Here is a 16483-nt window from a genome sequence, read left to right as displayed (position 1 = left end):
GAAGCTGAAACTCCAATACTTTGGCCACCTGATGTGAAGAAAGAACTCACTGGAGAAGATCCTGATACTGGGCAAGACTGAAGGCAGGAGGAGAAGGGGACAACAGAGGATGATATGGTTGTATGGCACAACTGACTCAACAGGCATGAGTTTGAACAAGCTCTGGGACTTGGTGATGGACAGGGAAGCCTGGTGTGCTGTAGTCCATGGGGTTGCAAAGAGTCGAACACGACTGAGTGACTGAACTGAATTGAATTACTTTATAATAATGTGATGGTTTCTGCCATACATCAACATGTATCAGCCAAGGACATACATGTCCCCTCCCTCTTGAACCTCCCTACCACCTCCCTCCTCTTGCCACCCCTCTAGGTTGTCACAGAGCGCAGGCAGAATTAAGTAACTCAGAGTGAAGGTTGGCCATACCAGAAAACCAACCATGTGATTAGAGCAAGTGATTAGAGGGCTGGGGCTTTCAGGCACAGCTCTGCCACTGGGAAGGGCAGTGGAATTGGAAACTGAGTCATGTAGTCAATGATTCAATTAATCATTATTCAATATAAGAAACCCCAATAAAAACTCTGGACACCTAAGCTTGGGTGAGCTTCCCTGGTTGGCAATACTTTGTTGTCATGCAGTAAATGTGCTGGGAAGATAATAACATGTCCCTGAGAACAAAAAAACATTGCACTTGGAAATCTTGCCTTTTGGCTGGTTCAGATTTGTGTGTTTTTGCTATGATAAAACTTTAATCAGAGGCAGGTCGGTGGCCTCTGCGCGGAGAACATGGAGGAACTACTGAAGCGGGAGCTGGGCTGCGACTCTGTCAAGGCCACGGGTCACTTGGGTGGTGGATGCATTAGCCAGGGCCAGAGCTACGACACGGACAAAGGGCGAGTGTTTGTGAAAGTGAACCCCAAGCCGGAGGCCAGAAGGATGTTTGAAGGCGAGATGGCAAGTTTAATTGCCATCCTAAGGACAGGCACAGTGAAGGTGCCCAAACCCATCAAGAAACTAGAACACTTCCTAACACCATACACCAAAATAAACTCAGAATGTATTAGAGAGCTAAATATAAGACCAGATTCTATAAAACTACTAGAGGAGAACGTAGGCAAAACACTCTCCGACATAAATCACAGCAGGATCCTCCAAGACCCACCTCCCAGAATACTGGGAATAAAAGCAAAAATAAACAAATGGGACCTAATTAAAATCAAAAGCTTCTGCACAGCAAAGGAAACTATAAGTAAGGTGAAAAGACAGCCTTCAGAATGGGAGAAAATAATAGCAAATGAAGCAACGGATAAAGGATTAATCTCCAAAATATACGAACAGCTCCTGCAGCTCAATTCCAGAAAAATAAATGACCCAATCAAAAAATGCGCCAAAGAACTAAACAGACATTTCTTCAAAGAAGACATAAAGATGGCTAACAAACACATGAAAAAATGCTCAACATCCCTCATAATCAGAGAAATGAAATCAAAACCACAATGAAATACCATTTCACACCAGTCAGAATGGCTGCTATCCAAAAGTCTACATGCAATAAATGCTGGAGAGGGTGTGGAGAGAAGGGAACCCTCTTACACTGTTGGTGGGAAGGCAAACTAGTACAGCCACTATGGAGAACAGTGTAGAGATTCCTCAAAAAACTGGAAATAGAACTGCCATATGATCCAGCAATCGCACTCCTGGGCGTACACACTGAGGAAACCAGAATTGAAAGAGACACATGTACTCCAATGTTCATTGCAGCACTGTTTATAATAGCCAGGACACGGAAGCAACCTAGATGTCCATCTGCAGACGAACGGATAAGAAAGCTGTGGTACATATACACAATGAAGTATTACTCAGCCATTAAAAAGAATGCATTTGAATCAATCCTAATGAGGTGGATGAAACTGGAGCCTATTATACAGAGTGAAGTAAGCCAGAAAGAAAAACACCAATACAGTATACTAACGCATATATATGGAATTTAGAAAGATGCAAATGATAACCCTGTATACGAGACAGCAAAAGAGACACAGATGTATAGAACAGTCTTTGGGACTCTGTGGGAGAGGGTGAGGGTGGGATGATTTGGAAGAATGGCATTGAAACATGTATGTTGTCGTATGTGAAATGAATCACCAGTTCAGGGTCAATGCATGTTACAGGATGCTCGGGGCTGGTGTGCGGGGATGAGCCAGAGGGAGGATAAAGGGAGGAGGGAGGTGGGAGGGGGGTTCAGGAAGGGGAACTCATGTACACCCGGGGCGGATTCATGTCAATGTATGGCAAAACCAACCAATATAATATTGTAAAATAATTAGCCTCCAAAAAAAAAAAATAAAATTAAAAAAACCCCAAAACTTTAATCATAACTACAGCATTTCCCTGAGTTCCGTTAAGTTGTTCCAGTGAATTATCCAACCTAAGATAATCTATGGAGATGCCTGAAATTTGTAACCAGCAGATCAGAATTGAGTGTGGCTCAGGAGGTCCCCAACTTTCAGTTGTATTTTAGACAATCTTGTAGAAGTCTGGGCCCTTAACCTGGAGTTGGCCAACTTTAAGTAACAACAAAGTCTAGAAATATCCCCTAAGAGTCTGGTTCAAACTTGAGTCCTAGGGAGGCCATCATAATTATATCCCTCTCCCCCATTTCAGGCTACTTGTTTGTCCAAGTGCAGGTTACTGCATACTGCTTTCTTTCTTCAATCATTCTGGGGATAAATGTCCCTGATAGCTCAGTTGGTTAAGAATTCACCTGCAATGCAGGAGACCCCACTTCGATTCCTGGGTTGGGAAGATCTGCTAGAGAAGGGATAGGCTACCCACTCCAGTATTCTGGGGCTTCCCTTGCAGTTAAGCTGCAATGCGGGAGACCTGGGTTTGATCCTTGGGTTGGGAAGATCCCCTGGAGAAGGGAAAGGCTAACCATTCCAGTATTCTGGCCTAGAGAATTCCATGGACTGTATAGTCCATGGGGTTGCAAAGAGTTGGAAACAACTGAGAGACTTTCACGACCCTTTAGATGATATCATGAACATGAAAATTCTTACCCAAGGAACCTTCCTTTTCATTGATTCTATACATTCTCTAAATACACAGTTAGAATACCCCGGATAGGTATGAATGGATTAACCTATACTTCCACACTCTAATGATTTTATATCTCAAAGAAACTCCAGCCTCCACCATGCACATATAGGAAAACTCTTCTGAGATCATCCCTGACTTGGTTTCACCAACAAATCCTACAGGCACACTTATCTTCAAATACAGGCAAACAGTTTTTCAGTGCACCACTTTCACTGAGGGAATAAAAACATTCTTCCTCCTGTCATCCCACCTCCACTTCTCCAAACCCCCAAAAGCTGATTCCACGATCACTGCTGAAAACAAGATTCTTTCTACTTCTTTTTCTTCTAGTCATGGAAGCTCTCAGAACTGTCAATTTAATCAAGCCCTCCTTACAAAGCATTCAAACCAGCACCCAACCTATTCTCCCCTGGGATGGCCCCATACACAGACACACATGGCATCATTAGAGAAGAGATAAAATATGCAAAGGAAGAAAACAAGAAAGAATCCTGTGGTGCTAGACTGGAACTAGAGAGACCTACATACAGATACACAGATACATTGACAGGGTTTGGGATTAGTAACACACCGACTGCAACAAGTCGACTTAGTATCTTATTATTTCTGAACACTGATCTCTACTAAAAAGGAACAGGCTCCTTGGAGAAATGGTTGATTTCAGAACTGAGGCAGGGAAAAGTCCAAGATGTGTCCAAAACATCTTGTGTCAGAAAAAGGAAGTGTTCAAAGAATGATGGGGACATAAAAAAGAACAAAGACAGCTTGAAGGGCCTGTGTGTGTGTGCTTCGTCACTCAGTTGTGTCTGACTCTTTGCGACCCCATGGACTGCAGTCCGCCAGGTTTCTGTGTCCATAGGGATTCTCTAGGCAAGAATACTGGAGTGGGTAGCCTTTCCCTTCTCCAGGGGATCTTCCCAACCCAGGGATGGAATCCAGGTCTCTCACATTGCAGGCAGATTCTTTACCGTCTGAACCACCAGGGAAACTGCTTGAAGGGTCTCCCACTGGTCAAATTTAGGACAATTCTAACCACCAGAATAATGGGACTCCATGAATACATACCAATAGAAATAAAAAACTGAACAGTTGGTAAGAAACAGGATATTTAATAGTCTCAAAGTATCTCACCGCCAAATATTTAGTGATTAGAGAGGGAAAAAGAGTAACTCCACAGTAGAGAAGCCTTGCAGAAAGCCCCTAATCAAGTGATCAAAGTTAAAGAGCTACTGAACCAAACCAAAATCCTGTGCTACTGGAACACTGAGAATATGTGATTTTTGCAATATTTCTGTGAAAGAGACAACCTGACTCTAATCATGAAGCGTACAGAGAAACCCAAATTGACAGGCATTTACAAAATAAATGGCCTGTACTTGTCAAAAGTGTCCAGATCATGAAAGTCAAAGAAAAACCAATGCAATATTTCAAACTGAAGATTGAAAGACATGACATACAAATGCATGTTTTGGAACTGGATATTTTTGATACAAAGAATGTTATTGCAACAACTGGATCTCAGTTTCCTCGTCTGTAAATCATGAGATTAAACTAGATCTACTGCTCCAAATACCAATAAGGGACTTAGGTTTCTGCCTAAACAAACAAAAAACTAGATCTAACAGTGTTTCAATATATAAAAAGCTCTCGATTGGTATTCTAACCATAAAGAAAGATTACCACAGACACCCAGAAGTTGTAACCAAAATTAAATTGTATGGGAAAAAGTCTTAAAGAAAAAAATATACAATCAATACTGTATCCATACAACGGAATATTATCTAGCTATATGAGCCGATATAGACAGATGTCAATGGCAAGATTTTGTAGAGAAAGGAAAACTTAGCCCAGTATATCTAACACAGTCCCTTTTCTATGTGTGTCTGCATATATATGTTTAAGATAGCCCCATATATGGGCATGTATATGCACAGAAAATTTCTGGAAGGACACATAAGAGTTTGTCAATAATGATTAGTTCTGAGAAATAGGAAAAGATAGTCCTAAAGGGAAACAGAGCACTTTCCGCTCCATCTTCATTGGACACTCAATTCTCGACAAGAAATTTAAAGTTAGCCTAGTAGCAATAAGTACATGTAGCACCCAGACCATGGTTTCTAACATTCCCAACTAAAGGGAAACTCCCTGCATAAGCGGCTGACTGCACATAGGGGTCAGAGTAAGTACAAAGTGAGGTGTGGACATCTTGCACCAGAAAGCAAAGAAGCACCCAAAGACTATGAAAGGCATGTGAAAAGGACCAAGAAGCTAGTGTGATTGGGCACGCAAAGGCCAAACATGGGGTAAATCGAACATCAAAAAGAATCACTCTATCAAGAAAAGCAAGAAAGTGATCACTACAAGATTCAAGGTAGGGGTTAACTATGGGGGAGGAGAAAGCACACTATGGGTTTTTTAAATCCTGGTGATACTCTATTTCTTGACCTGGAAAATAACGTTTGTTTATAATAAGTTATTAAACCAAATATATTTGTTGTGTAGACTTAGACACACATTTACATAAATTAAAATGTAAGGTTTCAATAAAAAAAATAAGTCAAGTAAAAACAAGAAGGAAAGAAAGAAAATGGCAATATCTTACCTGCAAGAGTATGTAGGTTCTCCCACTTTAAAAACACGACCACAAAGATGAGAAGGTTTGTTTGTTTGTTCAAGTTTGGAAAATCCCAACTCAGGATCTTCACCACAAAGGTACCATTCCATTGGTCCCAACAAAACTTGGTGTGCCAACATGTCTTCTTTCTGTGGAAAAGGGTTGGGACCCCTGCAGTAGATTTTGGGTACGTAGTGGGCCAAATGCTGGTATACTTCTCTAGTGAGGTCAGTTGCTTGCAACCATTTCTTTAAATAAAGAAAAAATAATTTTAAACAAAGTCAATAAACTGCAAATTTGAATAAATCTACTGTACTTTCTTCTAGGCACAAAAAATAATGACAAAAAAATCTTATAAATTGTTTTACTGACAACATTCATCACTGTATGCCTTTTCAAAAAGGGTAAAACATTTAGAATTTAACTACAATAGCCAGTATCTTAGAATTCTACTTAAAGTGAAAGCAAAATCAACAGTGAAATGAACCCATCTCCTCAAAATGACTCCTGAAGCAATCTTCTATAGGCAGTCCAGGAAAATGACCACAACAAATCATATCAAAGACGCTAGCCATTGAGCCCATCTGACTTCCTTTCTAATTTCAACTGTTTTGCTCAAATGATACTCTGATTGTGATTTGGATTCTGTTCTCAGTTTGCTGATAGGAAGAGCATACAGTAAACATGAACAGCCAATTATTTCTCAATGATTAATAAATGACACACCACAAGAGACTTTAATGATTATGCTCTTTTCCCCCGATTGACCTCTGCTTAAACCCTTTCTCCTTCGCTCTCCATGCTAAAAACATTTTAAAAAACCACTTTTTCCTGTACTGAAACTTTCATGTCCTACTACCTGTGGTAATTCTACTTAGATATCTAACAGATACTGTGATATTGTAATTTACAATAAGAAATACATTTTTGGTTTTCTCATTCCTAGCACAGAGCTCCGAAAACTCTTGAAATTTCCTAGGTGCAAGTGAGATAAAGGAAAAAGTAGTGTCTTTTGTTATTCAAAGCAAACCTCTTTCAATCAGACCTGAACTGCAGTTAGTGAGGTGACTTTTGGAAAGCCCCTAAGGATGGGGAGCTGGTTGCCACAGGAACATGATTAGTAGGTAGGAACTTACAGCCTCCACCCCAACCAACTTCAGGGAAGGGAGAGGTGCTGGAGGTGAAGTTAATCACAAATGACCAATGATTTGATCATCATGCCTATGGAAGCATGAAGCCTCCATAAAAATCCCAAAGTGTCGAGGTTCAGCCACCTTCTTCCTTGGTGAACAGGCAGAGCTGCTAACGTGCCCAGAGCACGTTATGGAAGAGCACGTTATGGAAGCTCCACATACCTTCCTCTATTTCACTTGGTTATTCCTGAGTTGTATCATTTTATAATAAACAAGTAACCTAGTAAATAAACTGCTTCCTTGAGTTCTGGTAGCCACTGCAGCAAATTATTGAACCCAAAGAAGGGGTCACAGGAACCCCCCCCCTCATTTGCAACATAAATTGTGGGTAACCTGAGGACCCCCTGCTTGTGAGTGGCATCTGAAGTAGCAATAGGGACAGCTTTGTGGGACTGAGCCCTTAATCTTTGGGATTTGATGCCAACTCCAGGTGTACAGTGTCAGAACTGACCAACTTGTAGGGCACTCAGTTGGTGTCTGCTGAGGAGAGAATTGCTTGATGTGGGAAAACCGTTCCCCTACATTTGGTGGCTGGGAGTGTTGGTGTGAATGTAAAGAGAAACAGAAGAAACAGTTTTTCCTTTCAGACGCCAACTCAGTATGTCCAAAACTGAACTCATGATATCCCACAACACAAAATCCCCTGCTATTTTCTCCATTTCCCTATTTTAAACACCAGCATCTACCAGGTATTCAAACCAGAAAAAAAAAAAAAACAACCCAGAAATCTTTCTTCCTTACTCCAACATTCAATTAATCATCATGTCTTGTCTGTTAGGATTCCTCAACATCTGTTGGATCCATCCATTTCTTTCTCTCCATCTCTACTAGCACTGCCCCACTACCCTAGTCCAAACTGCCCAGAGCCATCAGACTAGTGCAACCATATTCTAACTGGTAATCCCCACTAGTTTGGCCCCTCTACAGCCCACTTTTCCAAACTCACTACAAGAGTGTTTCTTGCAAAATGCCAGTCTGATCATGTCACTGTTTCCCCTTCTATTTAGGATCAAGTTCAGTCCACTGACATGGTTTACAAAGCCCACTGTCTTGTAGTATACTTCTAGTCTCCTCCTCCTGACTGGCATCGCTCCTCTCTCTGCTTCCCAGGGCTATTTTCTATTCATTCTTCAGATCTCAGTTTATGTTTCACATTCTCTAAGATGCCTTCTCAGCCCATTCCTTACCCTAATCTCCTGTTCCTCTATACCCCCAACCCCCGCAGGTCTAAAAGAGAAGCAAGCCCCAGGAGGGATTTAATAAAATCCGTAACCTAATGACTATAAATATATCTTTACTACTGACTGTCACTTAACGTTGATATTACAGAAAGATGCTCTATGTGGCTTTTATGGAAGCAGAAATAAAGTCAATCCAGGTGCAGGCTCTAAAAACCAAACCAAATAAACCCTATGATAAGGCATCCATCAAACTACCTCCATTCTTTTCCCTTAACCCTTAAGATTTTCCTCATATTCTGTCATTTATTTATTTCTGACTCCCATACCAATTCCATCTATGTTTATTTGTCCTCCATATTTCCTTGCGCTAATTACAACCAACTTTTTCTGGCTCTAAACCAAGGAAAAATTTGAAATCAGAAAACATGGAACAACTCACTTCTACAAAAATGCAGTTAACTGTTAACTCATAGGTCTCATGTTTACCTAAAGATTACAACATTGAAGTCTCAAATTACATCCTTTTTAGAAAGAATGCATTCAAGAGATGTCTAACACCATAAGACAAGAATATAAGGTCTTCTAATGGCTATACTCCAATATAAAATAAAACATTTTAAAAAAAGAGTATAAGGTCTTCTTTTTAACTATTACTTGCATAATCTTCAGTCCACTTCGTTTTTTGAAAAATAACTCTACAGAGAGACTTTAAATATTCATGAGGTAGTATATACAATTAGAACTGGACATGGAACAACAGACTGGTTCCAAATAGGAAAAGGAGTATGTCAAGGCTGTGTATTGTCACTCTGCTTATTTAACTTCTATGAAGAGTACATCATGAGGAACGCTGGGCTGGAAGAAGCACAAGCTGGAATCAAGATTGCCTGGAGAAATATCAATAACCTCAGATATGCAGATGACACCACCCTTATGGCAGAAAGTGAAGAGGAACTCAAAGGCCTCTTGATGAAAGTGAAAGAGGAGAGTGAAAAGGTTGGCTTGAAGCTCAACATTCAGAAAACTAAGATCATGGCATCTGGTCCCATCATTTCATGGGAAATAGATGGAAAAACAGTGGAAACAGTGTCAGACTTTATTTTTTGGGGCTCCAAAATCACTGCAGATGCTGACTGCAGCCATGAAATTAAAAGACGCTTACTCCTTGGAAGGAAAGTTATGACCAACCTAGACAGCATATTAAAAAGCAGAGACATTACTTTGCCAACAAAGGTCTGTCTAGTCAAGGCTATGGTTTTTCCCATGGTCATGTATGGATGTGAGAGTTGGACTGTGAAGAAAGCTGATCGCCGAAGAATTGATGTTTCTGAACTGTGGTGTTGGAGAAGACTCTTGAGAGTCCCTTGGACTGCAAGAAGATCCAACCAGTCAATTCTAAAGGAGATCAGTCCTGGCTGTTCATTGGAAGGACTGATGCTAAAGCTGAAACTTCGATACTTTGGCCACCTCATGCGAAGAGTTGACTCATTGGAAAAGACTCTGACACTGGGAGGGATTGGGGGCAGGAGAAGAAGGAGACAACAGAGAATGAGATGGCTGGATGGCATCACTGACTCGGTGGACATGAGTTTGAGTGAACTCCGGGAGTTGGTGATGGACAGGGAGGCCTGGCATGCTGTGATTCATGGGGTCACAAAGAGCTGGACTCGACTGAGTGACTGAACTGAACTGATATACTAACTTTCTAGTTAATTTCACACTTTAGAGAACTTTTACTAAAAATGTAAAACTCTTGTTCATAAGTTAAGGGCTGGATGGAAGTTTCTAATTGAAAACAGTGAAAAAGTCTTTACCCCTGAAGTGAAACAATCCTTTCCAAATGTAACTAATTTTGCTGTTTCCTTTTATCAAGTAGGAAAGAGACTAAATTACTCTTAAACAGTATTTTGAGGGAGACAATCATTAAGATTCAAGAATTCACCCCCAGGATCCTAGAAAACTATGCTTCAATTTTAATTTACAACATATTTAACGGTTTTAACACCAATTTTTTGTTTTATATTTTATGTTGCCATTTCTCTTAAAAGTTTACTTTTGCAGAATTTTGATCCAGGGAGGATAAAGGATGGTGCTTTGTAAAAGAATTTACGTTGTCCTGTGGCTCCAACAACACTGATGGGCCAAATGTGTTCATACATTTCTTAAACAAAAAATTCAGAAACTAATATCAGCTTCTGGCTAAGGAAAAAAAAATCAGTCACCTTATTTAAAACACTTAATAAACAAAGCAAAGTACCTTTACATGGGAATTATATACCAGAGATATAGAATTAGTGACCAGCAACAGTACAGATAAGAAAAAAAAAAAACTGTGAAGAGAAAATGAGCAGGTGGAAAAAATTTCTGGCTGCATTTCAGAATAATGGTTCACATATTTCTCAAAAGAAAAAATCGATAGCTTTTCATATTAGTTCTCAGTAACATAAGCTAATTGTAACTATTTCTTCAACAGGAAAAATCACCAGACTCCCAATTTGGTTGCATGTTAATCTGTCCTTATTTCAGACACTTGTGGCTGCCATGTAATGTGCACATCACAGTAATAAGCATTACCTTATTAGAAGTCCTCCATAAGGGAAGTAGAGAAACTGTCAACTCATTCCACTACAGTAAACATGTTATGACAATGTTTCTAGGCTCTCTCCTATTTTGAAATCTAATTTTCAGCCTTGGGATGGAGAGCAAGTATAATAAACACAAAAATCAAAGAATCCCTTGGGGTTAGTTCTTTTATCACAGCGAAAAGTGAAAGTGAAAGTCGCTCAGTCTTGTCTGACTCTTTGGGACCCCATGGACTATACAGTCCATGGAATTATCTGGGGCAGAGTACTGGTGTGGGTAGCCTTTCCCTTCTCCAGGGGATCTTTCCAACCCAGGGACTGAACCCAGGTTTCCCACATTGCAGGCGGATTCTTTACCAGCTAAGCCACAAGGGAAGCTTGAATCACAGTATCTAACTATAATTCTTGCCAAATTAAAACTGCATTCTTTACCCATGTTTGGTTTTGCTTTTGAACAAGGATAATCAACATGTAAGTTAACTATAAAACAACAATCACTAATGCTGAAATGCAGCTTTCAGGACTATATTAAGAAAAAATTAGAACTAAGAAAAATGTAACTTAAAAATAGGCAAAAGATCCGAATTTTCACTTAAAAAAAAAATACCCAAAAAGCTTACAAAAAGATGTTCAACATGAGTCACGAGGGAAATACAAATCAAAACTATAAAGAGATACAACTTTACACCCAATAGAATGGCTATAATTGAAAAAACAGGCAATTACCAAGTTTGGCAAGGATGTGAAACCCACTGAAAACATCACATCTGCTGATAGGAAGGTAAAACGATGCAGTCATTTCCGCCAAGCAATTCCTGACCCAGCAATTCCTCTCCTGGGTGTATGCCCAATAGAAATGAAAACACATGTTCCCACCAAAAAACTGTACACAAAAGTTCATAGTAGCACAAATTCATAATCTCCCCAAATTTGAACAACCCAAATAGCCATCAACTGATGAATGGATAAATAAAATATGGTATACCCACATAATGGACTATCATTTGGCAGTAAAAAGGATGAAGTATTGAGGATACATGCTACGATAAGGACCTTGAATACTTATGCTAAGTGAAAGAAACCGGTCACAAAAGACAACCTATTACATAACTCCATTTATATGAAATTTCCAGAATAGACAAATCTATGGAAACAAATAAACAGGTTAGCAGTGGCCTAGAGTCTGGGAGGTTAGGAGGAGTGTACAGCTAATGGATATAGGATTTCTTTTGGGAAGGTGATGAAAATGTTCTAAAATTGATTGTGGTGATGGCTGTACAACTCTGCATATACTAAAAACCACTTAACTGAACTGTAAGATATGTGAATTACATTCCAATACATAAAACTGCTGAAAATTTTAAGGTAAAAAGTAACCAATATAGATATAATACTCTACACAAAACTTCTGTAAGGAATATGGGGAGAAACAATATATCCACTGCTTAAATCATCCACTGAAACATATAATCGAATCTGTGGAGCATAAGATGTAGATAGACTCAAGAAGTGTTAGGGGAGTCATATATACTTGCACAACAGGGAGTTGGTGATGGACTGGGAAGCCTGGCATGCTGCAGTCCACGGGGTCGCAAAGAGTCGGACACGACTGAGAGACTGAACTGAGCTGAACACACTTGCAGAATCAACTCTACCAAAGGAAAGAGAAAACTAGAACATAGGGCCAGTCACTTTACTATCCTAAACTTAAAAGTACTGGAGTACTTTTGTGAGGCATTCTAGTAAAGAATAGATGGGATCACAAACAAAGTCCTTCCTCCTCATACAAATAAGAAAAGCCAGCGTGTAAATACAGTGTGGGAAAGATGACACCAGTGCTTATTAAGTAATTTTAGATGGATGTGATCCCAACCAATTGCCAGTTACAGAGGTCCAAAGGCTGCAATAACTGCTTTACTTGTTTATTCTCTCTAAAGTTTATTTTAACCGGACAAAACTTTACTCATTTTAATTTGTGATAAAGGCTGGGCTGGAGCCGAAGCTGGAAGCATACTAAAGCGTTATGCTGTTTTAACCAAATACAGACAATAAACGCTTCACAAAGTAAGGACAAATTATACTGCTGGAAGAATCCTGTGTTTTAATACTAGCCTGAATCTTCGTTAAGAAATTTTGTTGGCCTTCAGACTAAATTTTTTTCCATCTTATTATTCAGAAATCCATCTAAAAGGAAACAGCAAAACTAAAATGTAGCTCAGACTCTGATCTTTACAAACTCCAAGTCCAGAGTACTAAATTTTGATTGCATTTCCCTTAATTTCCCCCACTACATCTGACTGAGAATTTCACTACACAAGGACTAGGAGCACTGGTCTCTAGCATTGGTTTTATAACTGTTCACTCAGGAATTCTTAACAAATCTGAGAAGCTCTCACTTGATAGCTTGCATTCTTTTTTAAAATTTTATTTCACACTGGAGTATAGTTGATTCCCAATGTTGTGTTAGTTTCAGGTGTACAGCAGTTTGCACTTTTAGGACTGGGAAAATAGAGTACATAGCCTGTACCGCTAGGTCACAGGCAAAATTAGGGGGAGTAAAAAAAAAAAATGTCAGGTAAATAACAGGTCAGATATCAACATGGATACTGACAGGAGGATGTGGATAGGGAACAGCTGTTATCATCATCTTACTATTTACTTCAAACACAGCTTTCATTTTTTTTCAAATCTCTCGATATATGAAAGGCAGATGGGGAAAATCCTTGGGTTGTTGCAATACTAAGCAGAAAGTAAATGAAAACGGAACTAAACAAGTTGGTTTAAAAACAAAAATGCATCATTCAACAACGTGTTTTTTGAAACTTTTCACCTTTACTCCTGACATTTACTTCCCCTATGACTCTAGTGTCCTCATCAATTCGCCCAAAATAACTCCTCACTAACCAACAGGCCCACAGTGCCCCACTACAATTTTGTTCCTAACATTCGGATTGTTGACTTGTGCTCAAAGGTCACTTCCTTCCTATTAGTTCTTTTAAATCGGAGGTCCTAAAGGGGGGGGCCTAAGCTGTTTTGGTCCATTCATAATCATTCTGGGCAATCTGTTCTAATAGGTGTTCCCTGTCCTTCTGGAGGAAAGATATCATCGAGTTTGATTAACTGTTTTATAACTCTGCTACTTATATAAGCATATTCATAGTACAGGTTCAGTACAAGACTGGCTTTGAATGCTTTAAGTTTGGGGAATTAACTGCTCTCACCATGCTGTGGCCACATTATTAGCTTCTATTTCCATACTGACAGCCGCTCTCTCAAAGTTATATAACGTTTGTTTTCCGTCCAACTACTCCCAACTCCTAGACAAATTATTGTTTTAATCTCCCAGTCTCAACGACCACTTTCTCACACTCCATAAACGTGTCAAGACACTAACTCTTCGCACATTCACTAACGTCGACTGACCAAAACAGGGCAAAAACGCACTGAAAAGGAGAGGTAAAGACGGAGAACAGTGTCGCTGGCATCCTTGTATGCCAAGGCCGGTCCCAGAAACAAAGTAAAGGCGGCAGGTTTCAAACGAGGAGGCAAGGCTCTGCTTATCTCCGGAAAAGGAATCGGGAAGACCAAGGATCCAAAAAACAGGAAGCAGAGTTGGCACAGAGGGCGAAGGCCCTGTGCTGGGAGACTTACTGGGAGTGTGGGGAAAAGGCGGAATAATGGAAGAGCGAAAGGGAACGCGAGGGTGGCTGGTGCACCCAGCAGCGCTGCCGGCTACTTGTGGATAAAGAGGGGAAGTAGAGGGGCAGGATCCGGGGCCTCCCCGGGCCATTACCGAGACGGCGAGGCCCCGCGCGCGGGGTCGTCACCCCAGGTCTGGGCCCGTCACTCGGGGATTCCCAGGAGTCGGTTCCTCCCCCGGGGCGCGGCCTGCCACCGCCGGACATCCGAGCCCCGGTCCAGGCACTCACCCCCGCGGTCTCCTCAGCTGAACATTCCAGCAAACTCCGGCCGAGGGCCTGCACCTCAGGCTCCAGCTCCGACGCCATCTTCCCTCCTTCGCCTCCCCAGCGCTGACGCCGCTACTGCCGCCCCGAGGGCAGCGGCCTCGCCGCGGTCCGGGGTGCGGGGTGGCGGGGCAAAGCCACCACCCTGCCTGGGGCGGTCGGTCTTGAGCAGTTCAGGTGGCCGCGGGTGGAGAAGACGAAGAGTAGCGCGAGGTGAGCCGCGCAGAAGGGACAGCGTCTCCTGCGCTCCCTCCCGGGCTCTGCGCCCAAGAGTCAAGTCACCGCCTCGTCCCTGCCCCGGGGAAGGACACAGAAAACATCGGACCTGGCACTCTTGCCCGCTTCGACAGCGTCCGGCACCGTGAAAGGGGCAATAACACCTCAAAGAGGAAGCAGAGCACTCTGGGAGTTGTAGTCTTCCTCCGCAAGGCCAGGGAAAAGATGGAAGCCTTACAAGGAGCCCGCCCCAGGATGGCATTGTGGGAGTTGTAGTCCGTTTGACTCCTAAGAGCTTGGAGAAATGGCAGATGAGCGGGCGGGGCTTTTCTGCACAGCTAGAATCCTGAGAAGAGACCAATGGCGAGAGGCGCCCACCTGGGAAAAGGCAGAAGCGCGAGATACTGTGTGGTACTGTAGTTTTATCCCTCAACACGGTTTGTTCATTTTTTTTTATCCCAGAGTTTAGAACGGTGCCTGGCACGTGGTAGAACTCGAGTGCTTTTCAAAGCCTGGTGTCGGTACGAACTCAAATACTTGTCGAATGAATAAACATTCCTACAGTTACATTTCTATAGTGTTTATGGTCCTGTCATCCATCAACACTGGTAACGAAGGTGTACATCCCCCAGGATTTTGAAGGTTTTTAAAACATGTTAAACTGGTGTGAAAGGAAACGTTTCCAAGTGATTTAGTTATGACCGCTTATTAAAATTTATTGCAAAGGAGGAGTCTACTGAGCCAATTCAAAGATTTACTGTTTATCGGGACGTTTTATAGAAATAGATAGTCATTCTTAGGTTGGACACAAAAGGAAATTATGTTTCGGTAGAGGTAATTAGACTCTTGACTGACAGGTGGGTGGGTTTCTTAGAACAAGTCTTGAGTTCCTTTAGAGTTTATTAGAAAATTGCTTACACGTTGTATTAGGTATGACCTTTATTCCCACAAAGAAATTGTGAATTACATTAGGCAAAAAAGTTCTGATGGAATCTAGGTTTGGGAAATTTTTTTTTGCTGGGTGTTATTGTTAAAAGAACTATAATGTTACCCAAGTTTTTTATTTTAAGGAAATAAAAATCACCCATAATCCCACAGTCCAAATAAGCCTTGTTATTGCTTTAAAAAATGAAACTAATATATGTATAAGTTAGAACTTCAAACTCAATGGAAATATTTTTAAAGGGAAAAATGATAACTATGCCTCTTACCCATGGACGGAGGAGCCTGGTAGGCTGCAGTCCATGGGGTCTCTACGAGTCAGACATGACTGAGCAACTTCACTTTCCCTTTTCACTTTCACACATTGGAGAAGGAAATGGCAACCCACTCCAGTGTTCTTGCCTGGAGAATCCCAGGGACTGGGGAGCCTGATGGGCTGCCGTCTATGGGGTCACACAGAGTCGGACACGACTGAAGTGACTTAGCAGCAGCAGCAGCAGCAGCATGCCTCTTACCCAAAGTCCTTCTCCGCAAAGAAAAGCATTTTTAATACTTTCTTGTGATTCTGTACAGAAAAAAAGTATGCATATATACATAAATACCTAGAATGAGAGATCTTGAAAGGGTCTTTTACATATATATATATGTTCCTTTCTTCTTTCCCCAACCTCCTTGCCCTGATGGGCTCCCTAAC

General features: G+C 41.2%; 1 protein-coding gene across 5 annotated transcripts in view; it reads right to left on the bottom strand.

Moving 5' to 3' along the window:
• The window catches only part of UBR2 (ubiquitin protein ligase E3 component n-recognin 2), a 106999-nt gene extending 91959 nt beyond the window's left edge, over positions 1-15040 (bottom strand). For all 5 annotated transcript variants that reach the window (XM_055406347.2, XM_055406351.2, XM_055406346.2 and 2 more), the window contains exons 1-2: positions 14596-15040; positions 5699-5958 (exon numbers count right to left, since the gene is read on the bottom strand). In XM_055406347.2, the coding sequence (XP_055262322.1) occupies positions 5699-5958; positions 14596-14673 (338 nt within the window). In that variant the 5' untranslated portion in view covers positions 14674-15040. The remainder of the gene's footprint in view (positions 1-5698; positions 5959-14595) is intronic.
• Positions 15041-16483: the final 1443 nt, after the last annotated feature.

The sequence above is a fragment of the Moschus berezovskii genome, chromosome 23 (assembly GCF_049115385.1).
Source record: "Moschus berezovskii isolate FMDL1 chromosome 23, NW_MosBer_1.0, whole genome shotgun sequence".
In the NCBI taxonomy this organism is placed as follows: Eukaryota; Metazoa; Chordata; class Mammalia; order Artiodactyla; family Moschidae; genus Moschus; species Moschus berezovskii.
This window is presented reverse-complemented; position numbering and strand designations above follow the sequence as displayed.